Source organism: Bufo gargarizans, chromosome 10 (assembly GCF_014858855.1).
Source record: "Bufo gargarizans isolate SCDJY-AF-19 chromosome 10, ASM1485885v1, whole genome shotgun sequence".
In the NCBI taxonomy this organism is placed as follows: domain Eukaryota; kingdom Metazoa; phylum Chordata; class Amphibia; order Anura; family Bufonidae; genus Bufo; species Bufo gargarizans.
This window is the reverse complement of record NC_058089.1, coordinates 9,853,436-9,880,542: the sequence shown is the minus strand read 5'-3', so window position 1 is coordinate 9,880,542 and position 27,107 is coordinate 9,853,436. Positions and strand designations below refer to the sequence as shown.

General features: G+C 46.1%; 1 protein-coding gene across 3 annotated transcripts in view; it reads left to right on the top strand.

The window, feature by feature from the left end:
* The window catches only part of PTPN5 (protein tyrosine phosphatase non-receptor type 5), an 85,562-nt gene extending 59,538 nt beyond the window's left edge, over positions 1 to 26,024 (top strand). For all 3 annotated transcript variants that reach the window (XM_044270996.1, XM_044270995.1, XM_044270994.1), the window contains 11 exons: positions 4,856 to 5,044; positions 11,083 to 11,187; positions 15,203 to 15,429; positions 16,662 to 16,848; positions 18,975 to 19,059; positions 19,333 to 19,415; positions 20,026 to 20,163; positions 21,590 to 21,700; positions 22,207 to 22,364; positions 22,673 to 22,786; positions 25,535 to 26,024. In XM_044270996.1, the coding sequence (XP_044126931.1) occupies positions 4,886 to 5,044; positions 11,083 to 11,187; positions 15,203 to 15,429; positions 16,662 to 16,848; positions 18,975 to 19,059; positions 19,333 to 19,415; positions 20,026 to 20,163; positions 21,590 to 21,700; positions 22,207 to 22,364; positions 22,673 to 22,786; positions 25,535 to 25,628 (1,461 nt within the window). In that variant the 5' untranslated portion in view covers positions 4,856 to 4,885 and the 3' untranslated portion in view covers positions 25,629 to 26,024. The remainder of the gene's footprint in view (positions 1 to 4,855; positions 5,045 to 11,082; positions 11,188 to 15,202; positions 15,430 to 16,661; positions 16,849 to 18,974; positions 19,060 to 19,332; positions 19,416 to 20,025; positions 20,164 to 21,589; positions 21,701 to 22,206; positions 22,365 to 22,672; positions 22,787 to 25,534) is intronic.
* The last annotated feature ends 1,083 nt before the right edge of the window (positions 26,025 to 27,107 follow it).

The following is a 27,107-nucleotide window of genomic DNA, read 5'->3' as shown; positions in this document are numbered from 1 at the left end:
CCTCCACAGCACCCGCCTCTTTAACAGTGACCTCCACAGCACCCGCCTCTTTAACAGTGACCTCCACAGCACCCGCCTCTTTAACAGTGACCTCCACAGTGCCCGCCCATTTAACAGTGACCTCCACAGTGCCTGCCCATTTAACAGTGACCTCCACAGTGCCCGCCCATTTAACAGTGACCTCCACAGTGCCTGCCCATTTAACAGTGACCTCCACAGTGCCTGCCCATTTAACAGTGACCTCCACAGTGCCCTGCTCCTTTAATGCTAGGGCTACACGACGACATGTATCTCAACAATTTTTATAATGATAGTCTATTGTGTTGCACTGCGCCATGCGCCATGCTGCGACTGAGAAATGACAGTCGCAAAAAAATCCATCCAAGATGGATGCATGTAGCAGCGTAGTTGTGCCCTATGTGTCGTGCGACTTATTGTCACGTGACACATGTCATCGTGTAGCCCTAGCCTAAAGCTGACCTACAGCAGTAAAGAAAAATGAGTTGTTATGGAAATCTGGAGTAAAACTGTGTGTATGTGGAGACTAAGGGCCTGCGAGCTTCTATTGGCTGATAAGGGACATGTGACCGTGTAAATGGCAGTTGGGATATGAAGAGAAAGACTTGCAGGCTTGTATTGGCTAATGCAGGTAACTTTTTGGGAATATCTCAGGAACGTTACATCCTAGAGAGCTGAGACCTGGTCTAAAACCCTCCCGGACACCTGATGTACCTGTGTGCCAAATTTGGTGAAGGTCGGTTCAGTCGTTTGGTCGCGCATAAAGAACAGACAGACAGACGTCGGGACAGACAGAAACTCATATATATATATAAAAGAGATGAGTTTCTGTCTGTCTGTTCTTTAGGCTACTTTCACACTGGCGTTTTGGCTTTCTGTTTGTGAGATGCGTTCAGGGCTCGGCGGTCCAAAACGGATCAGTTTTGCCCTATTCCCTTCTGAATGGAAAAGGATCCGCTCAGAATGCATCAGTTCGTCTCCATTCCGTTCTGGAGGTGGACACCAAAACGCTGCCTGTGGAGGTCACTGTTAAAGAGGCGGGCGCTGTGGAGGTCACTATTAAAGTAGCGGCACTTTGGATTTTTTACGACTATCGTGTCGCAGCATGTCACATGTCGAAGTGCGACTCCATAGCCTATCATTATAAAAATTGTTGCGCAACATTGGTGCGACATGTCGCGATGTGGAGGTCACTGTTAAAGGGGCGGGCACTGTGGAGGTCACTGTTAAAGGGGCGGGCACTGAGGAGGTCACTGTCAAGGGAGTAGGGTGCTGTGAAACTCACTGTTAAAGAGGCGGGCTGCTGTGAAGGTCAAAGTTAAGGGGATGGGCTGCTGTGGAGGTCAAAGTTAAGGGGATGGGCTGCTGTGGAGGTCCCATTTTAAGGAGGCGGGGCACTGTGGGGGGGTCAGTGTTAAGGTTTGGGGGGCTGTGGAGTTAACTGTTAAGGGGCGGGGTGCTAGTATAATTATATACAGGAGATGCCCAGGTAAGGTTACATTCACACCAGCGTTTTTGCTGGATCCGTCCTGCATCCCGGGACAGAAAGCAAACCGCGGCACGCTGCTCTCCGGTATGAGAACGTAACGGAATGCATTTTGGAGCGCTCCGTTCTGTTCCGTTACGTTTTGTCCTCATTGACAATAAATGGGGACAAAACGGAATAGTTTTTGTTCCGGTATTGAGACCCTATGACGGATCTCAATACCGGAAATTATTAACGCTAGTGTGAAAGTAGCCTTCTACCAGCATGGTCTATAACAGGATATAGCAGACAATGCTTATGTTATAGCTGTTGCTTTGCTGGTAGTCAGTGATTGCCGCTGTTCGGCGTTGTCAGGATGGGCTCCTGTGATCCTCTTCAGCCCACACTACGTGTTCCCGGTGCAGACTACACACATGTCCAGAATTCAGATCTATACGTATGAGTCACCGCGCAGAGGAGAACGGATCCAGTTTACACAAGGAGGAGCCGCGTCTTCAGCCTCGTTCTGTGTGCAATTAGGCAGATATGTGAGCAGCGTTCTGGATGGGGAGAAGAACATCTATTTTGGTCCATCTATTCCTGCCTGTAGCAAGACTGTCACCCCCAGACTTACCGTATCTCCTCACACATCAGCCATTCCTGCCGTAACCCTTAATAAGGCGAAAAAGACAAAAATAGCTTTATAAATTCATATCCAGGAACAGCGTTCTCCTGAGCTGCTGTATCTAACTGCCTGCACCGCTCCTGAAGCCGCTCACGTGTAATAGTGTCCGCAGTATCTAAGCCGCTCACGTGTAATAGTGTCTGCTGAGCTGCAGTATCTAAGCCGGTCTGTGTAATAGTGTCTGCTGAGCTGCAGTATCTAAGCCGGTTATGTGTAATAGTGTCTGCTGAGCTGCAGTATCTAAGCCGGTTATGTGTAATAGTGTCTGCTGAGCTGCAGTATCTAAGCCGGTCTGTGTAATAGTGTCTGCTGAGCTGCAGTATCTAAGCCGGTTATGTGTAATAGTGTCTGCTGAGCTGCAGTATCTAAGCCGGTTATGTGTAATCGTGTCTGCTGAGCTGCAGTATCTAAGCCGGTTATGTGTAATAGTGTCGGCTGAGCTGCAGTATCTAAGCCGGTCACGTGTAATAGTGTCTGCTGAGCTGCAGTATCTAAGCCGGTTATGTGTAATAGTGTCTGCTGAGCTGCAGTATCTAAGCCGGTTATGTGTAATAGTGTCTGCTGAGCTGCAGTATCTAAGCCGGTTATGTGTAATCGTGTCTGCTGAGCTGCAGTATCTAAGCCGGTTATGTGTAATCGTGTCTACTGAGCTGCAGTATCTAAGCCGGTTATGTGTAATAGTGTCTGCAGTATCTAAGCCGGTTATGTGTAATAGTGTCTACTGAGCTGCAGTATCTAAGCCGGTTATGTGTAATAGTGTCTACTGAGCTGCAGTATCTAAGCCGGTTATGTGTAATAGTGTCTGCAGTATCTAAGCCGGTTATGTGTAATAGTGTCTGCAGTATCTAAGCCGGTTATGTGTAATAGTGTCTGCTGAGCTGCAGTATCTAAGCCGGTTATGTGTAATAGTGTCTGCTGAGCTGCAGTATCTAAGCCGGTTATGTGTAATCGTGTCTGCTGAGCTGCAGTATCTAAGCCGGTCTGTGTAATAGTGTCTGCTGAGCTGCAGTATCTAAGCCAGTCTGTGTAATAGTGTCTGCTGAGCTGCAGTATCTAAGCCGGTTATGTGTAATAGTGTCTGCTGGGCTGCAGTATCTAAGCCAGTCTGTGTAATAGTGTCTACTGAGCTGCAGTATCTAAGCCGGTTATGTGTAATAGTGTCTGCAGTATCTAAGCCGGTTATGTGTAATAGTGTCTACTGAGCTGCAGTATCTAAGCCGGTTATGTGTAATAGTGTCTACTGAGCTGCAGTATCTAAGCCGGTTATGTGTAATAGTGTCTGCAGTATCTAAGCCGGTTATGTGTAATAGTGTCTGCAGTATCTAAGCCGGTTATGTGTAATAGTGTCTGCTGAGCTGCAGTATCTAAGCCGGTTATGTGTAATAGTGTCTGCTGAGCTGCAGTATCTAAGCCGGTTATGTGTAATCGTGTCTGCTGAGCTGCAGTATCTAAGCCGGTCTGTGTAATAGTGTCTGCTGAGCTGCAGTATCTAAGCCAGTCTGTGTAATAGTGTCTGCTGAGCTGCAGTATCTAAGCCGGTTATGTGTAATAGTGTCTGCTGGGCTGCAGTATCTAAGCCGGTTATGTGTAATAGTGTCTGCAGTATCTAAGCCGGTTATGTGTAATAGTGTCTGCTGAGCTGCAGTATCTAAGCCGGTCTGTGTAATAGTGTCTGCTGAGCTGCAGTATCTAAGCCGGTTATGTGTAATAGTGTCTGCAGTATCTAAGCCGGTTATGTGTAATAGTGTCTGCTGAGCTGCAGTATCTAAGCCGGTCACGTGTAATAGTGTCGGCTGAGCTGCAGTATCTAAGCCGGTTATGTTTAATGGTCCATTCACACATCCATGGTGTATTGCGGATCCGCAATACACCCGGCAGGCAACCCCATAGAACTGCTTATTCTTGTCCGCAATTGCGGACAAGAATAGGACATGTTCTATTTTTCCGCAGAGTTTGGGTCCGAAGCCCGGAAGTTCGGGGCCGCTCTCCGGAAATGCGGATGCAGAGAGCACATAGTGTGCTCTCCGCATCCCGTTCTTCCCCATTGAGAATGAATGGGTCCGCACCCGCTCACGATATTGCAGAACGGATGCGGACCCATTTGCGGACGTGTGAATGGACCCTAATTCTGTCTGCTCACCTTCTGTATCTAAGCCTATCATTAGCGGCTGTATCTAATCCTATCATGTGTGACCAGTGTCACTGAGCTGCTGTATCTAAGCCTATCATGTGTGATACTGTCTGCTCAGCTTCTGTATCTAAGCCTGTTATATATGATACTGTACTGCTGTATCTAAGCCTATCATGTGTGATACCTTGTCCTCAGCTTCTGTATCTAAGTCTGTTATAGATGATACTGTGCTGCTGTATCTAAGCTTATCGTGTGATACTGTATACTAAGCTTCTGTATCTAAGCCTATTATATATGATACTGTACTGCTGTACCTAAGCCTATCATGTGATACTTTGTCCTCAGCTTCTGTATCTAAGCCTATTATATATGATACTGTACTGCTGTATCTAAGCCTATCATGTGTGATACCTTGTCCTCAGATTCTGTATCTAAGCCTATTATATGTGATACGGTGCTGCTGTATCTAAACCTGTGATGATGCAGCTAGGACACACAAGTCACACATCTGGAGGGACTCTGCTGATTTCTGTCTTTCCCTCTTTTACATGACCAGGTCCATCCATGACAGTCGCCCTCCGCAGACATGGGCTCCCTGGATGATGCGGATGAGCAGCACAACCTGCAGCTTGGGATGGATCAGTCGCAGGATGTAGAGAGGGACACTCAGTACAGCTGGGCCGCCCTGTGGAACATAATGACCATCGGGGGCAGTATCTGTCTCCTGGTCCTCTCCCAGATATTGGTAAGTCAGACACAGGAGCCATGGGGCGGTGTGCACCTCTACTGGGGCAACATGACATTTACTACTGGTCACCAATTTACTGCAAAAAGTGCCTGAAAATCTCATACAGCACCAGTTTACTGCACACAGTGGCCAGATAGGACATATAGGACCAATTTACTGCACACAGTGCCCAGATAGGACGTACAGCACCAATTTACTATACACAGTGCCCAGATAGGACGTACAGCACCAATTTACTATACACAGTGCCCAGATAGGACGTACATCACAAGCTTACTATACACAGTGCCCAGATAGGACGTACAGCACCAATTTACTATACACAGTGCCCAGATAGGACGTACAGCACCAATTTACTATACATAGAGCCCAGATAGGACGTACAGCACCAATTTACTATACACAGTACCCAGATAGGACGTACAGCACCAATTTACTATACACAGTGCCCAGATAGGACGTACAGCACCAATTTACTATACACAGTGCCCAGATAGGACGTACAGCACCAATTTACTATACACAGTACCCAGATAGGACGTACAGCACCAATTTACTATACACAGTGCCCAGATAGGACGTACAGCACCAATTTACTATACACAGTACCCAGATAGGACGTACAGCACCAATTTACTATACACAGTGCCCAGATAGGACATACATCACAAGCTTACTATACACAGTGCCCAGATAGGACGTACAGCACCAATTTACTATACACAGTACCCAGATAGGACGTACAGCACCAGTTTACTATACACAGTGCCCAGATAGGACGTACAGCACAAGCTTACTATACACAGTGCCCAGATAGGACGTACAGCACCAATTTACTATACACAGTGCCCAGATAGGACGTACAGCACCAATTTACTATACACAGTGCCCAGATAGGACGTACATCACAAGCTTACTATACACAGTGCCCAGATAGGACGTACAGCACCAATTTACTATACACAGTGCCCAGATAGGACGTACAGCACCAGTTTACTATACACAGTACCCAGATAGGACGTACAGCACCAATTTACTATACACAGTGTCCAGATAGGACGTACAGCACCAATTTACTATACACAGTACCCAGATAGGACGTACAGCACCAATTTACTATACACAGTGCCCAGATAGGACGTACAGCACCAATTTACTATACACAGTGCCCAGATAGGACATACATCACAAGCTTACTATACACAGTGCCCAGATAGGACGTATAGGACCAGTTTACTATACACAGTACCCAGATAGGACGTACAGCACCAATTTACTATACACAGTGCCCAGATAGGACGTACAGCACCAATTTACTATACACAGTGCCCAGATAGGACGTATAGGACCAGTTTACTATACACAGTACCCAGATAGGACGTACAGCACCAATTTACTATACACAGTACCCAGATAGGACGTACAGCACCAATTTACTATACACAGTACCCAGATAGGACGTACAGCACCAATTTACTATACACAGTGCCCAGATAGGACGTACAGCACCAATTTACAATACACAGTACCCAGATAGGACGTACAGCACCAATTTACTATACACAGTACCCAGATAGGACGTACAGCACCAATTTACTATACACAGTGCCCAGATAGGACGTACAGCACCAATTTACTATACACAGTGCCCAGATAGGACGTACAGCACCAATTTACTATACACAGTACCCAGATAGGACATACAGCACCAATTTACTACTATACACAGTGCCCAGATAGGACGTACAGCACCAATTTACTATACACAGTGCCCAGATAAGTTATACAGCATCAGTTTACTATACATAGTGCCCAGGTAGGACATACAGCACCAATTTACTATACACAGTGCCCAGATAGGTCATACAGCACCAATTTACTATACACAGTGCCCAGATAGGTCATACAGCATCAGTTTATTACACACAGTGCCCAGATAAGTTATACAGCATCAGTTTACTGTACATAGTGCCCAGATAGGACGTACAGCACCAATTTACTATACACAGTGCCCAGATAAGTTATACAGCATCAATTTACTATACACAGTGCCCAGATAGGTCATACAGCACCAATTTACTATACACAGTGCCCAGGTAGGACATACAGCACCAATTTACTGTACACAGTGCCCAGATAGGTCATACAGCACCAATTTACTATACACAGTGCCCAGGTAGGACATACAGCACCAATTTACTGTACACAGTGCCCAGGTAGGACGTACAGCACCAATTTACTATACATAGTGCCCAGATAGGTCATACAGCATCAGTTTATTACACACAGTGCCCAGATAAGTTATACAGCATCAGTTTACTGTACATAGTGCCCAGATAGGTTATACAGCATCAGTTTACTGTACATAGTGCCCAGATAGGTCATACAGCATCAGTTTACTGTACATAGTGCCCAGATAGGTCATACAGCATCAGTTTACTATACACAGTGCCCAGATAGGTCATACAGCATCAGTTTATTACACACAGTGCCCAGATAAGTTATACAGCATCAGTTTACTGTACATAGTGCCCAGATAGGTTATACAGCATCAGTTTACTATACATAGAGCCCAGATAAGTCATACAGCATCAGTTTACTGTACATAGTGCCCAGATAGGTCATACAGCATCAGTTTACTGTACATAGTGCCCAGATAGGTCATACACCACCCTTTCATTGCATTCAGTGCATTATTTGCTGCATACATTGTTCCGATAATGCTTATAATGCCTTCTTCCTCAATAAAGTGCCCAGATAATACATACAGCGCCTATTTACTGCAAAAAGTACCCAAGTAATTCATACAACATCTATTTATTGTATATACTGCATATATAATACATACAGCACTCCTTTACTGCCCACATAATACCGTCATCATCTTACTCGTAAAGCGCTCAGATACAGCGCCCTTTTTACTGCATACAGTGTCCGGATAGTACATACAAAATCCATTTTATCTTGTAGCGCCCCGATAGAATATACAGCATTATACACTGAATACATTGCCAGGTAAAGCATGCAGCACACATTTATTGCATACAGTACAGTACACAGATAATGCGCTCATTTTCTACACGAAGTGCCCGCCACACATGCAGTGCACAGAAAATCCATGCAAAACCCATTTTCTCCATTCAGTGCCTAGATAAATATACAGCACCCACTTCCAGCGTGCAGGGCATAAACTGCCCAGATAATACATACAGTACCCAGATAGAAGGCATATTAATATATAGTGTACAAATTGTCCACTTTTCAACGAAGTGCTCCTATAATGCATACGACATGCAGTTACTTCACGCAGTTGCCCAGATAATCCTTCTGCATGCAGCGCCCTGCTATAATATATACCGCATAAGGTGCCCAGATAATACATTCAGTGCCTAGATAGACTATACCGCATTATGTCCTGCATAAAGCGCCCAGATAGTGTATACACCGCCTGCTTTCTGACTGAAGTGTGCAGATACGGCATACATTGCCCAGATTCTACATACTGTACAGCACCCATTTACGGCACACAGTGCCCAGATGGACAACGCACACAGGGGAAGGGGGCAGACACATTTTGGCTCCTTCTGCTGTAGCTGATCAGTGCCAATCTGTAACATCAGAGAACTCTGTACCCAGCCCTCCACCGCTACGGCATCAGTGCAGCGCTGCAGTTCTGCGCAGCCTTCGGGGGAATGACGGCGATGGATGCAGAAGCTTATTAACCAAGCTGCACTGGTGTAACTCAGTTTGTGGTGTGGAAGAATACACTATCAGCACCGACACCAACGGCAAACCTTATCATCCTCCAGATGGATCCTAAATGAGATTTTCATACAGACCATCTGGAGCCTGCAAGCCATCCCCAGGATCCAAATATGATCAGTTCCTGAGTCATAGACTCTGAATAATGTGATTGATGTGCAAGCGCCCACCTCGTGGTCGGGGGTTAGACGTTGTGTTGGTCAGACTCATTTTCCCAAAAGGTTTCATTGTAACTGAAGAAAACCCAATGTATTCAGAAAATACTATGAATCAGAGAGACGTCGCTGTAAACTCAATCTGGGATGATTTATAAAAATGCATTTAAAGGGGAACTCCACCATCAGGGATGTGTCCGTTCTTTAGGGCAATGTATTTCCATTGGCCCTACAGGAAAGTCGATGGAAGGTGCAGATGCAGCTGCATTTAGTGCACAGATAGGAGCTCATCATATGCTACATGGTCCAACAAGATAATCCTACACTAGACAGCTCAAGTGCAGTACCACTTACCAACACAAGAGGGACCCTTTCCCTCACATAGTCTGCAATTGCCCCTGCCAAAGATAACAATTGAATTTCAAGGGAATTTTCAAATTGCTGTGTTCATGTGTAATGCTCTTTTTTTTTGGGGGGGGGGGGGGGGGTGAAAGTTTTTGGCACTCAGTGCAGAAAATGTGGGGCAAGTAAATGTCATGTGATTGGCTAAAAAACTGCAAATGTCAAATAGGACTTTACCTGGGACTTCCTACATGCCTAATTTATTAGGGGACAGAAAAAAAATTCTAGGCATCAACCATCCCCTCCAGCCAACCTGTCATTGATGTGCCATTTATGACTTGTCTGCCATGTCACAGGCTGAGAGTTACATAGTAAAAAGAGCAGGGTCCCAGGAGCACAGAGGATTTCAGGAGAGGAGTGTGCTGATCTTGTGGAGGTCACAGACTGAGAGCTACATAGTGGAAGGAGCAGGGTCCTCCCAGCAGCACAGAGGATTTCAGGAGAGGAGTGCGCTGATCTTGTGGAGGTAACAGGATGAGAGTTACATAGTGGAAGGAGCAGGGTCCCCAGCAGCACAGAGGATTTCAGGAGAGGAGTGTGCTGATCTTGTGGAGGTCACGGGGTGAGAGTTACATAGTGGAAGGAGCAGGGTTCCCCAGCAGCACAGAGGGTTTCAGGAGGAGAGTGTGTTGATCTTGTGGAGGTCAAGGGCTGAGAGTTACATAGTGGAAGAAGTAGGGTCCCAAGCAGCACAGAGGGTTTCAGGAGAGGAGTGTGCTGATCTTGTGGGAGGTCACAGGGTGAGAGTTACATAGTGGAAGGAGCAGGGTCCTCCCAGCAGCACAGAGGGTTTCAGGAGGAGAGTGTGCTGATCTTGTGGAGGTCACGGGCTGAGAGTTACATAGTGGAAGAAGTAGGGTCCCCAGCAGCACAGAGGGTTTCAGGAGAGGAGTGTGCTGATCTTGTGGGAGGTCACAGGGTGAGAGTTACATAGTGGAAGGAGCAGGGTCCTGAGCAGCACAGAGGGTTTCAGGAGAGGAGTGTGCTGGTCTTGTGGGAGGTCACAGGGTGAGAGTTACATAGTGGAAGGAGCAGGGTTCCCCAGCAGCACAGAGGGTTTCAGGAGAGGAGTGTGCTGGTCTTGTGGGAGGTCACAGGGTGAGAGTTACATAGTGGAAGGAGCAGGGTCCTGAGCAGCACACAGGGTTTCAGGAGGAGAGTGTGCTGGTCTTGGGGGAGGTCACAGGGTGAGAGTTACATAGTGGAAGGAGCAGGGTCCTGAGCAGCACAGAGGATTTCAGGAGAGGAGTGTGCTGGTCTTGTGGGAGGTCACAGGGTGAGAGTTACATAGTGGAAGGAGCAGGGTCCTGAGCAGCACAGAGGGTTTCAGGAGAGGAGTGTGCTGGTCTTGGGGGAGGTCACAGGGTGAGAGTTACATAGTGGAAGGAGCAGGGTTCCCCAGCAGCACAGAGGGTTTCAGGAGAGGAGTGTGCTGGTCTTGTGGGAGGTCACAGGGTGAGAGTTACATAGTGGAAGGAGCAGGGTTCCCCAGCAGCACAGAGGGTTTCAGGGGAGGACTGTGCTGATCTTGTGGAGGTCAGAGGCTGAGTTACATAGTGGAAGGAGAAGGGTTCCCCAGCAGCACCGAGTATTTCAGGAGATGAGTGTACTGATCTTTGGGGAGGTCATGGAGAGATACACAGTAAAAAGAGCAGGTTCTTTCAAATTCTGATGTAAAGTCTTCCCTCTGACATTACTCACCTTCTTCTCTCCTAGGATTTAACCACCCTGCAGAGCGGACTCTGGACGGGGGAGATGCCCGGCTCTGTGCTGGTGATAATTTTCTTTGTCGTGGCTGTCATGGCATTGATTGGCACCATGGTACGTAGACATCTGGGTTCATCAGGTGGATTCAGAGGAAGATGACTTTGTGATTCTTCACGTTTTTCACTGCTTGGGTGAATGTGTTCCAAAATGGGCATTTTCTGGGTGGTTTTGTGGGTGTTCCTGAGCCCGGCCCCTGAATTGAAGTTTCAGATGCTGGAAAGTTGTGGGGGTGGGGGGGGGGGGGGGGTTCCAATCCGGTTTTAGGGGCATCTGGGCAGAGAGGCAGGGGTTAAATGTTCAGTTGTAGATTAAAATATTGAAAGTTACACTTACTGTTTCCGAGATCTTTGATTACTGTCAGTGAATAGAAACATTTTAATCCACAGGCTGAAAACCTACATAGACCTAACACTTCTGTACAGGCAGGTCCGCAGGCAATCCTCTGTAGGTGAGAAGCACAAACACAGGTGCAGATTTCGTTACAGTGTATCAGACACCTCTCTTGTCACAAGCAGTGTAGCTGTATCAGTTGGACATGATCGAGACTGGTTTATAGTCTCTGGAGGTAAACAAGAATATCCCATTCACTGACAGCAAGCAGAAATCTTGAAAATAGGTGAAGAATTTTAAACGCAAACGACATTAAGAAAACTGCAGAACTTTCCATTGTAAAATAACTAAGCTTTACACTGTACAAATGGACCTTTGCACTTTGTACGTTGTACGTCAGTTCCTCACCATTTCCAATATATCTGTTTGCTGTCAGTGAATGAGAACATGCTGGCGCTACATTCAGAGGCAGTAAACCTGTACACAGCTTGTCTGCTCTCAGCTGGGAAGTGGATACCCGCTGTACTGTGTTACAGGCATGTAATATCTACATATATCACATACGTGTGTCACACTCACCGCCCCTGAGTTTCATCTCAGCCTAGCCGTGCTCGGGAATGACGCCAAGAGCTCCCCATAGTGGTGAGAGAGCGGTACCTACTACTTATCTGTGGCATTCACACGTCAGCGCTCCACGTACGTGTGCTGTACATGTTCTCCACATACGCTCCACACGTCACCTTTCATTTTAATGTTCACACTCGTTTTATTATTACCCCATTCTGTGGGTCCGTGTTTTTAGCGCAGATGCACGCTTTACTTTGTCTATGTTCACGGATCCATCACGCCCATTATTGTCTATGGGTCCGTGAAAACCACAGATGCAACACAGATGCCATTGGGTTTCATCCGTGTTTCACGGATCATTAAAAAATAGATGTTTTAAAAATTATTTTTCAGCTGTGCAGGGTCAGTGAAACAGACGGACAGAAAAAAACGGACACACTGACCCCACACAGATCCATCACGGAGGCATCACTGACCACCTTTTCACGGATGTGTGAATGAGGCTTAGGCCTCATGCACACGACCGTTGTTGTGTTCCGTTTTTTTTGCGGATAGGATGTGGACCCATTCATTTCAATGGGTCCGCAAAAAACGCAGACAGCACACCGTGTGCTGTCCGCATCAGTTAGTCCGTTCCGTTACCCCGCAAAAAAAAAATTCTGCATGTCCTATTTTTTTCTAGTTTGCGGACAAGGATGGGCATTATTACAATGGATCCGCAAAAAAAAAACGGATCTGCAGAAAAAACGGATGCAATTTGCGGACTGCAAAACACATACGGTCGTGTGCATGTAGCCTTAATCAGTTTTCAAATGTAAATTTCACATCGTTGGACAGTCCCTTCTTAAGGCTACATGCACATGACCGTATGTGTTTTGCGGTCCGCAAATTGTGGATCCGCAAAAAAAACGGATGATGTTCCGTATGGAATCCGTTTTTTTTGCAGATCCGTTTTTTGGGTGGATCTATTGTAATAATGACTATCCTTGTCCGCAAACTAGAAAAAAATAGGACATGCACAATTTTTTTTGCGGGGCTACGGAAAGGACATGCTGATGCGGACAGCACACGGAAAGGACATACTGATGTGGACAGCACACGGAAAGGACATACTGATGCAGACAGCACACGGAAAAGACATACTGATGCGGACAGCACACGGAAAGGACATACTGATGCAGACAGCACACGGAAAGGACATACTGATGCGGACAGCACACGGAAAGGACATACTGATGCGGACAGCACACGGAAAGGACATACTGATGCGGACAGCACACGGAAAGGACATACTGATGTGGACAGCACACGGAAAGGACATACTGATGCGGACAGCACACGGAAAGGACATACTGATGCGGACAGCACACGGAAAGGACATACTGATGTGGACAGCACACGGAAAGGACATACTGATGCAGACAGCACACGGAAAGGACATACTGATGCAGACAGCACACGGAAAGGACATACTGATGCAGACAGCACACGGAAAGGACATACTGATGCGGACAGCACACGGAAAGGACATACTGATGCAGACAGCACACGGAAAGGACATACTGATGCAGACAGCACACGGAAAGGACATACTGATGCGGACAGCACACGGAAAGGACATACTGATGCAGACAGCACACGGAAAGGACATACTGATGCAGACAGCACACGGAAAGGACATACTGATGCGGACAGCACACGGAAAGGACATACTGATGCGGACAGCACACGGAAAGGACATACTGATGTGGACAGCACACGGAAAGGACATACTGATGCAGACAGCACACGGAAAGGACATACTGATGTGGACAGCACACGGAAAGGACATACTGATGCGGACAGCACACGGACAGCACACGGAAAGGACATACTGATGTGGACAGCACAATGGGTCCGCAAAAAAAAAATATGGAACGGACACGGAAACAAAATGCGTTCGTGTGCATGAGGCCTAATGCAGACCCCACATGAGACCCCAAAATTAATACAGACTCCCAAACCAAACACTAGAATTAATACAGACCCCCAAATTCATACAAACCTCCAGACAGACTCCAAAATGAATACAGACCTCCAGACCAGACCCCAAAATTATGCCCCCCCCCCCCAATTCATAGAGTCCCAAGATCAGTCCACAAATTCATACAGACTCCAGATTAGATCCCAAATTTCTACAGATCCCAGATAAGACCCCACAGTTACAAAGACCCCACATTTATACAGACCCTAAATTAAACCCCAAATTGACACAGATCTCAGATCAAATTTATGCAGACTCCAAATCAGACCGCTGCCGCCCCCTATAACCTCCACCCCCGAAATGCAGACCTCCCCCTCCTCCCCTGGGCGACACCACCACCGGGTCAGGACCTAGCGCAGCGCTGGGTGAAGAGGACCAGGGAGCAGTGAGTAACGCAGCACCAGCAATGCCATACTCACCGCTCCCTGCGCCTGCTGTCCTGTACTGATCAGTGCTTCCACAATGAACACGGGGCATAGATAACTGCGGCAGGGGCCACCCGCTTCCCCGTGGGCCGCTTGTTTGAGCCCCCTGCTCTCATACATCATTAGCAGCTGGTAGTTTGCTACAATGTATCAGTCTGGAGTCACAGAACAATGTTCCAGACTTGATACAATTGTATACCCTTCTGAGCTGAGCACAGGACCAGCTGTGTACAAGTTTACTGCCTCTGATTGAACACAAGTGTTCTCACTCACTGACAGCAAGCAGAGATTTTGAAAATGGCAAGGAATTGAAACATAAAATATATTAGAAAAATCTAGAAGTTTTATACATTATTAATAAGTTTTTTTTAACCTAAAACTCCATTTATTCTGCATTAGAATGGCAGCCCTGGCTGAGGACACGTCAGGTTCCACAGAGCCGCTCGCATGCTTTTCCTGCTGTTTGTGATGCGCACACTTAGATTCTCTGCCTCAACAATAGGGCTTCACGACGCCGCGTTCTGTTTCCACACTGTTCCACTGCAATGCTTTCAAATGAAATAAAAGTCAGAGCGTACAAGGCTATATACATGAGCACAATAGGACGGTGTGCGCACAGGGGAGCGTTCGCACATCAGGCCCATTGTCTCTCTAAACAGGGCTGGAATGGCAGAGGGTACAATGAGTCTTCAGCTTGTCCTCTCTCCCACCCTCTAATTTCCAGATATGGTACCTCAAGTCTCATGCTGAACCAGTCCTGTCGGAGGACAGACGCCAATCCGTGAGCCGCCAGCCCTCCTTCACCTACTCGGAATGGACAGATGACAAAGTGGAGGAATTCCTGGACCTAGACCCCGTACCAGACACCCCCGTCTTTGACTGTTTGATGGACATTAGAGGGGACATAGACATAGAAACTCTGTCCGTGAAACCTGTGGGGCTGCAGGAAAGGTGATGATTTCTAAATTCAGCTGCAGCTCAAAACTGAAGGAGACAAAGCCCGAGAATTAAAGCTGCTAGCAGTAAGGGATCAGCAACCGTCGGCACTCTAGTTGTTGTAAGACTACAATTCCCAGCATGCTCCATTCACTTCTATGGGAGTTCTGAGAAGAGCAGAGCAAGTATGCATGCTGGGAGTTGAAGTTTCACAACAGGTGGAGTGCCGGAGGTTGCCTACCCCTGCTCTAGACGGTTACATGACAGTGAAAGAGTCAAGTCAGAAGTCAATAGTGAGTGCAGCTCTGGAGTATAATACAGGATGTAACTCAGGATCAGTACAGGATAAGGAATGTATGTACACAGTGACTGCACCAGCAGAATAGTGAGTGCAGCTCTGGAGTATAATACAGGATGTAACTCAGGATCAGTACAGGATAAGTAATGTATGTACACAGTGACTGCACCAGCAGAATAGTGAGTGCAGCTCTGGAGTATAATACAGGATGTAACTCAGGATCAGTACAGGATAAGTAATGTATGTACACAGTGACTCCACCAGCAGAATAGTGAGTGCAGCTCTGGAGTATAATACAGGATGTAACTCAGGATCAGTACAGGATATGTGATAGTGATTCAACCAGCAGAAGTGTGAGTGAAGCTTTGAAGTAAAATACAGGATGTAACTCAGGATCAGTAGAGGATAAGTAATGTATGTACACAGTGACTGCACCAGCAGAATAGTGAGTGCAGCTCTGGAGTATAATACAGGGTGTAGCTCAGGATCAGTACAGGAGATGTAATGTATGTACACAGTGACTGCACCAGCAGAATAGTGAGTGCAGCTCTGGAGTATAATACAGGGTGTAACTCAGGATCAGTACAGGATAAGTAATGTATGTACCCAGTGACTGCACCAGCAGAATAGTGAGTGCAGCTCTGGAGTATAATACAGGATGTAACTCAGGATCAGTACAGGATAAGTAATGTATGTACACAGTGACTGCACCAGCAGAGTAGTGAGTGCAGCTCTGGAGTATAATACAGGATGTAACTCAGGATCAGTACAGGAGAGGTAATGTTTGTACACAGTGACTGCACCAGCAGAACAGTGAGTGCAGCTCTGAAGTATAATACAAGCTGTAATTTGGAGCCTTTGGTCTTGTATATTTACAGAATCACATTGCTCTTTGGTAGCTCCTGATCTCCTTTACAGCAGGAGTATGAAGGTCTATCTGTTTCTACAGGAGGGGCTCCAATGTATCTCTGACTCTGGACATGTGCACCCCAGGGTCCACTGAGCCATATGGCCACATCATGTCCCCACGGGAACAGTCCACTCGGGAATGTCTTGAAACCGCCAGCAACGTCCTGACTCCAGAGGAGCTGCATGACAAAGCCCTGGATTCTTTTGAGCTTCAGAAAGAGTTCTTTGTAAGTCATTGGGTGTTTTATGAGAAGCAGAACCAAAATGAATAATTAGCCATTGGCATGAAATAAATGTACCCTGGCCAAGGCTAGCTGGTGCCCCGCAGACCCCTGGTACCAGGTGCAGATACTCGCCCAAACTGCTTTGCCCCTGTCTGCTGCCGCTGCAGGTCTGGGGTCCTCATGGCAGCCATTCACGATCAGGATAATCCGGATAGCAGTCATCACACTCTCAATGGATCTTATAACATGGACATTTAGCACAGACAGATTTACATGTTATTTCTTCGGAAGGAGATATTTTATAGAAATTTGACTTTTGTAACTGTTAAAGGAAATATAAATTATTAATATTATGTGTTAATATCAATAATTAATATTCATAAACAGGCGTGAGTCGTCTATTGATAACTCCGCCTGTTTATACTTTAAATACGAACAACCAACTTCCTTGTTGCATTTACTTTGAACTGAACTACGTGCGAATTACTACTACAATAAACGACTATACGCTGAACTATGAATAATAACGTATTTATTATACAATAACAAGTCTACAGTCTGATTATTGCTATAACTACTTATATTTATATACATGGACATATAAACATATATACTTATAGTCGCACACAGTAATATATTAACAACACTACAATACACCTAACTACACGAAACACAATATCTTACACAATTCCACCCCAAACTCTACCTCAAAAAATACACTTACACACACACACGTTATTTAGCAGCCCACCCTCCTGGCTCTATATACTGTCCCTACTGGGTATAGAAGGGGTTAATTACAATACCAGCAATGCAAGGGCTAAATAGGATGGCAGGGGTTAGGGGTTGATGCGGTGGAAATGGCACTGCAAGGGAGCAGTGAAGGGGTTAACTGTAATGCAGGGTTATATAGGGTAATGGGCAGGGATACAGGTGTTATATTGGTAGTTCAGGGGTTAATGAACTGTGGGCTATTGCAGGGGTACAGGGATAAATGATATATACGTTGGTGGTAAAGGGAATAGTCAGGGAAACAATGGGTTATAGGCAGGGAAATACGTTGGTGGTATAGGGGTTAATGATACTTAGCCACTAATGCTCGACTTCCAGGGGTTGCTCGTCTTAGCGGATGATCCTCGCAGGGGCTGCACGGCTCAACTTGTCTGCCTGAGCGCAGCGCCGCCGGGTTATTTAAGCCCCGCGGCGCTCGCTCCCGCAGGCAAGTCCGCGTGGGCTGGCGCGGTGATATGATATCACCACACCAGCTCGCACTTCCAGGCGGGGGATGCTTTGATCCTCCCGCCTGTGAAGAGATTGCATACCTCTGGCGCTGTAATGGTACGCGGCATATAGGGGCATCCCGCCTGTGAAGATTTTGGATACCTCTGGCGCTGTAATGGTACGCGACATATAGGGGCAGGGGAGCTCTTTGTTCTCCTGTCCCTGTTATACAAAACATCTCCGGCCCTGCCTCTATTGATCCTCTGTCTTTTGAAGTGACCGCAACTGGACATAATTGTCCAGTCATCTAGGTGGCATCAGCTGGGGGGGGGGGGGCACCCATGCTTGGGGGACATTATTTTGGCCACATTTAGATATAAGTATATATTGTGGGGACTCGCTCTGGTAGACAGGATGAGCGGACGCAGTACAGAGGCAACAACAAGTTCTTTGGATCAAACAGTTCAGTGTTTTATTCACACTTTAGGCAAGTGACAAAACAAGCAGTCATTGTCAAACAAAAAGTCACCTTGCGGTGTTGGTGGTAATTCACACCATGCGGCAATTCTGCCTCAAAGAGTCCTTGACCATAGCAGCACCAACCTGTTTTCACGCCAAACAGGTAGCAAGCCTTCATCCAGACACAAGACTCCCAGATCCCAACACAGAGATCTGACTTCTGAGCCCAGCTGCCTATTTAAGGACAGCCAGGTGCTGCCAAAACTCGGACCAGCACCTACTAATACAGGGGGTACATATAAAATAAGTGTGTGTGTATATATATATATATATATATATATACGTATATGTATTTATTAGACATATATATACATATATGCATGATTATTCCACTTCCCTATCACTTCTCTACAGTAACATTTTGTTCTGTGTTGTTGCTTTTTTTTCAGGAAATCCCAATGAACTTTGTTGATCCAAAAGAATATGAAATCCTCGGCTTAGTGCGGAAAAACAGATACAAAACCATCCTCCCAAGTAAGTCCTGGGTCCAGTAGCATTGATTTTAAGGATATATATTTTCCATACCTTTGCAGATTGAACCGGCTGGACTGATAATTGAGTATTAGATATCAGGCAGGTCTGTGATGAAGAAATTCCAGCAGTACAATATTAAAGGAAACAGGACTGCTCATTACTGCCATCTGTCAGCAATGAGAGGAACTACAATGAAGCAGTAAATCATTACAATACATGTAGGGCTGGGCTCAGTCAGCTCTATCACCTCTCACATCTTTTTGTATTTTGCAGACCCTCATAGCAGAGTGTGCCTTACATCACCAGACCAGGAGGATGACCCTCTGAGTTCTTATATAAATGCTAATTATATAAGGGTGAGCGGAGCGGGATTGTGTTGTTCTGTGAATTTCACACCACTTGAATAGAAGTGAATAGGGGTCCTTATAGCCACAGTACCCACATAACAGGTCCAGCCTCAGTATCCCCATAACTGTTATAGTTACAGCGCCCACTAACAGAACCAGCCTCAGTGCCCCCATAACGGTTATAGTTACAGCCACAGTGCCCCCATAGTAGTTATTGTTACCGGCACAGAACCCCATAACAGAGCCAGCCTCAGTGCCCCCATAACAGGGCCAGCCTCAGTGCCCCCATAGTAGTTATTGTTACAGGCACAGTGCCCCCATAGTAGTTATTGTTACAGGCACAGTGCCCCCATAACAGAGCCAGCCTTAGTGGCCCATAACAGCTCCAGTTGTCAGCAATCATATCACCCCCTTCCCAGCAGGAATCATAAACTGGTGCTACCCTGCCTGTTCCAAATGGACTTTTAGGGTTTCCTTTAAGGAGATATTATCGATTTATATTATTTCGGACAGTCCCTTTTAAGGCTAGCTTTTAATGTGCAGTTCGACTGTTATATGCACCGATGTAGACCCCTGGTTCCTGCACAGTCCCCCTCATATGTCCTCTCCTCTTTCCCAGGGTTACGGAGAAAAGGAAAAAGTTTACATTGCAACTCAGGGACCCACTGTGAACACGGTGGGGGATTTCTGGAAGATGGTCTGGCAGCAGCAGTCGCCTATCATCGTCATGATCACCAACATTGAGGAAGTCAATGAGGTGAGAGGCTTCTACCTCATCCTGATAACCAGTGTGCATGTGGACAGAGGCAGACCTTGAAGCTCTTGGGCCTCAGTACAAAACCAGTACCAACTATAACAAGACCGGCCGACCATCGAATCTGTTTGGGGCCTTGTGACTCTCCATCGACAACAGATGTCGAGCAACAGGGCGGACAAGGATGCATGCTCAGCTGAGATCTATGAAGGGGTATTTGGGGGTCTGGTCTGGGGTCTGTAAACAGGCAGGGTTTTGTCTGGGAAATGTAAACAAGATGGGGTATGCCCACAGGGGGATTCTGGTCTAGGGTCTGTATACAGGAGGAGGTCTGTACTCTGGGGGAGTCTGGTCTGGAGTCTGTATACAGGAGGGGGTATAGACACTGGGGAATTCTGGTTTAGGGTCTGTATACAGGAGGTGGTCTGTACTCTGGGGGAGTCTGGTCTGGAGTCTGTATACAGGAGAGCGTATAGACACTGGGGGATTCTGGTCTAGGGTCTGTATACAGGAGGTGGTCTGTACTCTGGGGGAGTCTGGTCTGGAGTCTGTATACAGGAGGGAGTATAGACACTGGGGGATTCTGGTCTAGGGTCTGTATACAGAAGGAGGCCTGTCTCTGGGGGAGTCTGGTCTGGAGTCTGTATACAGAAGGAGGTCTGTAGTCTGTGGAAGTCTGGTCTGGAGTCTGTATACAGGATGGGGGTATAGACACTGGGGGATTCTGGTCTAGGGTCTGTATACAGGAGGTGGTCTGTACTCTGGGGGAGTCTGGTCTGGAGTCTGTATACAAGAGGGGGTATAGACACTGGGGGATTCTGGTCTAGGGTCTGTATACAGGAGGGGGTCTGTACTCTGGGGGAGTCTGGTCTGGAGTCTGTATACAGGAGGGGGTATAGACACTGGGGGATTCTGGTCTAGGGTCTGTATACAGGAGGTGGTCTGTACTCTGGGGGAGTCTGGTCTGGAGTCTGTATACAAGAGGGGGTATAGACACTGGGGGATTCTGGTCTAGGGTCTGTATACAGGAGGGGGTCTGTACTCTGGGGGAGTCTGGTCTGGAGTCTGTATACAGAAGGGGGTATAGACACTGGGGGATTCTGGTCTAGGGTCTGTATACAGGAGGGGGTCTGTACTCTGGGGGATTCTGGTCTAGGGTCTGTATACAGGAGGGGGTCTTAGGTCTGTTTACAAGAAGGTTCTAGCCTTGGGTTTGTAAACATGGACGGTTTGGTCAGGGGAATATTTACAGGAGGGGGTCTTCACACTGGATTCTGGTCTGGGGTCTGTATGCAGAGGGGTCTGCCCTGGATTCTGTATACAAGTTGGGCCCGGCCTGGGGTCTATATACAGGACTCTTCTGCATCTTTATTTTGGGGGGCAGCTGCACCGTCTGATTTGTGTTGCTGACTTGCTCGTCTCTACACAGAAATGTACAGAATACTGGCCGGAAAAACATGGCATCTATGAAGGAATAGAGGTGACCGTGAATAACATCATCCAGGAGGACGACTACGTATTAAGACTCATGACTTTAAAGGTAGGAAAAGTAAAATCAGACCCCGGGCGGTTCACTAATGGAGAATGTCCACTTCTGTCCTCTCCCAATAGATAACATTTGACTTTAAGGAGAACATATATGGACACTTTTCTTATATAAGTCTCATCCTTAAAATGTATACCACACCCTCCATTCTTGACCATGTCCATGAGGTTAATCTTTGTCTCAACCCATGAGGAGACATGTTCCATCAATCCTTGCACTGAACCCCTGGCACTCTCATCACAGACTGTCCACATTATAGGGTCACCTACTGCAGTTACCTACACCCAATAATGACTGCCCCCTCCTCAGAGAAACTGCTGTGTAGTCGGCCGGATATATAACCAGTAACCTGTGACCCTCCATGTTCTAAGCACTTTATATCTCCATCTGACGTTAGGGTAGAGCCTCTTACAAGATGCCGTATTCCCAACCCCCTTATATAGGTTGATCCTTGAACAGAAATAGTTTCCATCTTTTTGAATGTTTGGTTGATGTTCTAGAATGGTGAGGAAGAAAGGAGTCTGAAACATTTCTGGTACACGTCATGGCCGGACCAGAAGACCCCGGATCAGGCCCCAGCACTTTTAAAGCTAGTGGAAGATGTGGAGGAAGCCATGAAGGCCAAGCATAATATCAGACCCATAATTGTCCACTGCAGGTGAGTCACAGGACAGGCCTGGTAACTAGGCCTGGGATTCCAAATATGACATTCCCAGTATATATATATACACTATATATATCCCAGTATGTCCCAGTTCCTAACTAAGACACCCATTAAATACTAGTCATTCAGCCATTTTTATGATACATGTGTTAAAGGGAAAGCTGAATGACAGCCAATATGGCTTCAGAGATTACCAGCTCTCAAAGACTCCTTATTGGCCAGTCTGCCTAGCTATTAAAGGGGTATTCTGATGATAGACATTTATGATGACTTTGCTTTAGCAGATGTCTTTTGTCTTGCAGCGCAGGGATTGGGAGAACCGGCTGCTTCATTGCCACCACAATTCTGTGTAAACAGCTGAAGAACGAGGGGATGGTGGACATTCTGAGGACCACCTGCCAACTGAGGTTAGACAGGTAAGACAACACCCATTTTGATCAGTTGCCAAAACCTCCTGCGTTAGGACAGGGCTAAAATTTGGTTGAGGACCTGGTTTTAGACTTGACATTGGGAACGGTGCATCAAACCTGAAATCTGGAGAATGGGCACAAGATGCCAGTACTGTCATGGGCATGAAGGCCGCTTCAGATTGTTTTCAGCCACAAACCACCATATAGACAGGATATCTTTAGGAGGTCACATTTTATGTTTGAGTCTTCAAGCTTCTCAGTTCTATGGCTTTTCTCCATCTGTCCTAACTGCCCATCTTCTTCACCTCTTTCGAACCTAATTGTTCCTTCCATTGAGTCGAATCTTGTGATCACATACCTAGGATGAGATAAGGTGGAGATTAGGTTTGCAAATGATGAAGATGATGGGTGGTTTGGTTTTATGAAGAAGTGTATTGGCCAAGGACTGATATAACATGTGAGGATTTGGCTGATCCCCCCCAATTATGGGCAGTAGGTACAGTATACCATGCTGGTACTTCGCATTGGTAACTGTTGCCAATGTACAATCATTGGATTCGGAGATAGGAATGAATCATTTGTTGAGAAGCAGACTGCGCTATTTATGGCCACCAAAGATCCAGCCAAGAAAATAGCAATTAATACATCTCGACTCAAATATCTCTGGATATTCCTGCTATACAACCCCACAATAGCAGCCAAAAACCAAGTTATAGGACAGGGTGCGACATTCCCAAGGGAAGAACTTCTCCTTGAAAGTAGAGGACAGCATTCTGGCAGATCCCTGTACTGTCTCAAAAGTAGCTGCCATGAATGGGAGTTAATGGACAGGAAAGTGTTCATAGACTAATACAGTCTCAAAGAAGTCATGGAGTGCAACTCCCATCCAGCCAAGGAGTGGCAGCAGTGCTCCCTACAGAGCCTTATCTGTGCGTGTAGTGTAGCTATCCTGCCTTATCTAGGCCTCCAATAGTACATTAGTGGCAACGTTTGTCATTAAGTTCCCTCCCTTCGTAATGAAAATTAGATTATTCTCCTGACCCTGCCCTTTAATGATAATGAAATGACTCTGATGACTCTGCCCTCTAATGATAATGAAATGACTCTGCTGACCCAGCTCTCTAATAATAATGAGATAACTCTACTGACCCTTCTCTCTAATGATAGTGAGATGACTCTGCTGAGCCAGCCCTCTAATGATAATGAGATGACTCTGTTGACCCTTCCCTCTAATGATACTGAGATGACTCTGCTGACCCTTCCCTCTAATGATAGTGAGATGACTCTGCTGACACAGCCCTCTAATGATACTGAGATGACTCTGCTGACCCAGCCCTCTAATGATAATGAGATGACTCTGCTGACCCTTCCCTCTAATGATACTGAGATGACTCTGCTGACCCTTCCCTCTAATGATAGTGAGATGACTCTGCTGACACAGCCCTCTAATGATAGTGAGATGACTCTGCTGACCCTTCCCTCTAATGATACTGAGATGACTCTGCTGAGCCTTCCCTCTAATTATACTGAGATGACTCTGCTGACACAGCCCTCTAATAATAATGAGATGACTCTGCTGACCCTTCCCTCCAATGATACTGAGATGACTCTGCTGGACCAGCCCTGCTATGATAATGAGATGGCTTTGTTGACCTTGCCATCTAATCATAAATGAGATTATTCTGCTGACCATGCCCTCTAATGATAATGAGATGACTGCTGACCCTTCCTTCTAAAGATAATGATGTAGGGAAGGATGGGGCCCACATCGAGATCCACACTCTTTGTGGAGACACTTTGTCGGCGCAACTAAACAACCAGGCAGATAAGGATTTTAACTTCTATTTATTCAAGGATGACAACGCGTTTCGGAGCATACAAAGGTTAAGGATGCAGGAACGCTTCCTATGATGCTCGGTCAATGGAACAATGGAAATCAAACATTTTTTTTGATGGTCTTGGATGTCCTTTGTCACTTGATAACAATGTAACATATATCACTTCCTTTTTCTTCTAGTATGTCTGTATACTGACTGTTGTGTAAAAGAAAAACACATTTGTTTTGATATCTTTTATTAACATAAGTTAATTTTAATATTTTATGATAATGAGATGACTCTGCTGACCCTGCCCTCTAATGATAATGAGATGACTGATGACCCTGCCCTCTAAGGATAATGAGATGACTGTTGACCCTGCCCTCTAATGATAATGAGACAACTGCTAAACCTTCCCTCTAATGATAAAAAAAGGGCTGTAATGACCGCGCTCTCTCATAATAAAGAGATGACTCTGCAGACCCTGCCCTGTAATTATGATGAGATTCCTGCTTTCTAATGATAATGAGATGACTCTGCTGGACCTGACCTCTAATGTTAATGAGATAATTCTACTGAACTTGTCCTCTGATGATAATGAGATGACTCTGCTGACCCCATACTGTACTAGCCTGCTCTCTAATCATAAAGAGAGGGCTCTGTAGAACCTGCCCTGTAATAATAATGAGATGACTGCTGACCAGTCTCTCTAATCGTAAAAAGATGATTCTGATGACTCTGCCCTCTATTGAGGATGAGATGACTCTCTATCCCAGTCTACACAGCAAAGCTGAACAGGAAATGTCATTCTGCTCTGTGTCCATCAGTGGCCAGTGAAAAAAACTGGAATATTTCAGGAATCATGTACAAGGACTGTTACATAAAATGAAATTATATATATGTATTTATTACATCTCATGTTTATGTATTTTTGTAGGGGTGGAATGATCCAGACCAGTGAGCAGTACCAGTTCGTCCACCATGTACTGAGCTTGTTCGTCAAACAGAATCCCTGCACGGTAGAGGAATAACCACCTGCGGGAATTTAGGCGGGGGCTCTCCAAACACGCTAATAGGAATAAGATCAGCGGCGCCCGCCATTATCTGGCTTCGGGGGAGACATTTCCTTTCTGAAAGGCAGATCAAAGGAATTTTGCAGCAAATGAAGTAACATACGGGACCTGACGTACAACAAAATGGGACAATCCTCACAAAAAAAAAAAAAAAATAAAGTTCAAAAATTTCGAGAGCTTCTATTGTACATAGAAGCGGTCGCATCGGTTTGTATATGAAGATAATTACATTTGTGTTTTTAAGTTTTACTATTTTTCTGGGGGTAAGAATAATAAATTGCTTCTGACTGCAGTGTTGAGCGGCGTCGCGCAGAATTCTGTAACGTATTGATGCTGACGAGTAATTTTTTTGCCTTTTTTTCCTGAACTGTTTTTACATTTTTATCTACCGGATACTGTGTCACATGACTCACGAATGCGCCAAACCTCTGTATGGGAAAATTCCAGTAGTTTCATACAGCATTACGCTTAATACCTCATCTTGTAGACAAACATAGTGGGGGAAGGGAAGGGAAGGGTGGGGGGTGGCGGGTTTAACACGACTCCGCTTTGGAGTTGCGCCTTTAACCCCTCAAGTGCCAGAGGGGTGATGTGTTTAAAGCAAAATCTATTATACTTTAGGTTGTTTACAGAATATTTTTATGAGCTTTTAAATTTGTGTGGGGGGCGGGGAAGAGGGGCAGAAAACATCCGAGAAGAAAATACGCTGTCGCAACTTAAAAAGGTTCTCCACACTTGGGTAAGTAAAGCGGGATCCGTTGTGCAACTTTTTACAGGACGTATCTGTTTTTCAATATCTCTGCTTGCTGTCAGTGTATGGAAATATTCATAGTTACATTCTGAGGTCAAAAACCTCTCCTGACCATGTCCAACTCCTACAGCTTCGTTACAGTGTCTCAGTGCAGGCAGTCCTTTGGTGGGATCAGCCAACCATCTGATGGGTATGGGGACCTATCGAATCTTCTGATGGCAGATGTTGGGCAGCTAGAATTCAGCATGCACACTGAGCCAAACCGAGTGTGCATGTGTCCAAGTAAGACCTGCTCTGGAAAGATAGCTGTCAGCAGAATGGCAGTTTGCAAGCAGAGGTCTTGAAAATGGTGACGGTTTGAAACACAATTTAAGAGGAAGTCGCAGAACATTTTCTAAAAAGGAATTGTCTGGTCGGTATATCTGTGAATTCGGAATGAGTGGGTGGGGTTCCTACATTGAGGGAGATCAGCTATAAAGAGCGTCTCTCTGGAGGACCCGGCATATACACTCATTACACAGACAGCCCATTGATTTCAATGGGCGCCATGTAATACTTTGTTTCTCCTGTGGTGGCGCTGCAGGGAAACCGAACACTTGCCGCTGGCCTACTTCACAGATTACAGGTGATCGCTGGAGGTCAGCAGGATCATAACAAGTAGGGATTGTCCAGTGTGTGAGAACCCC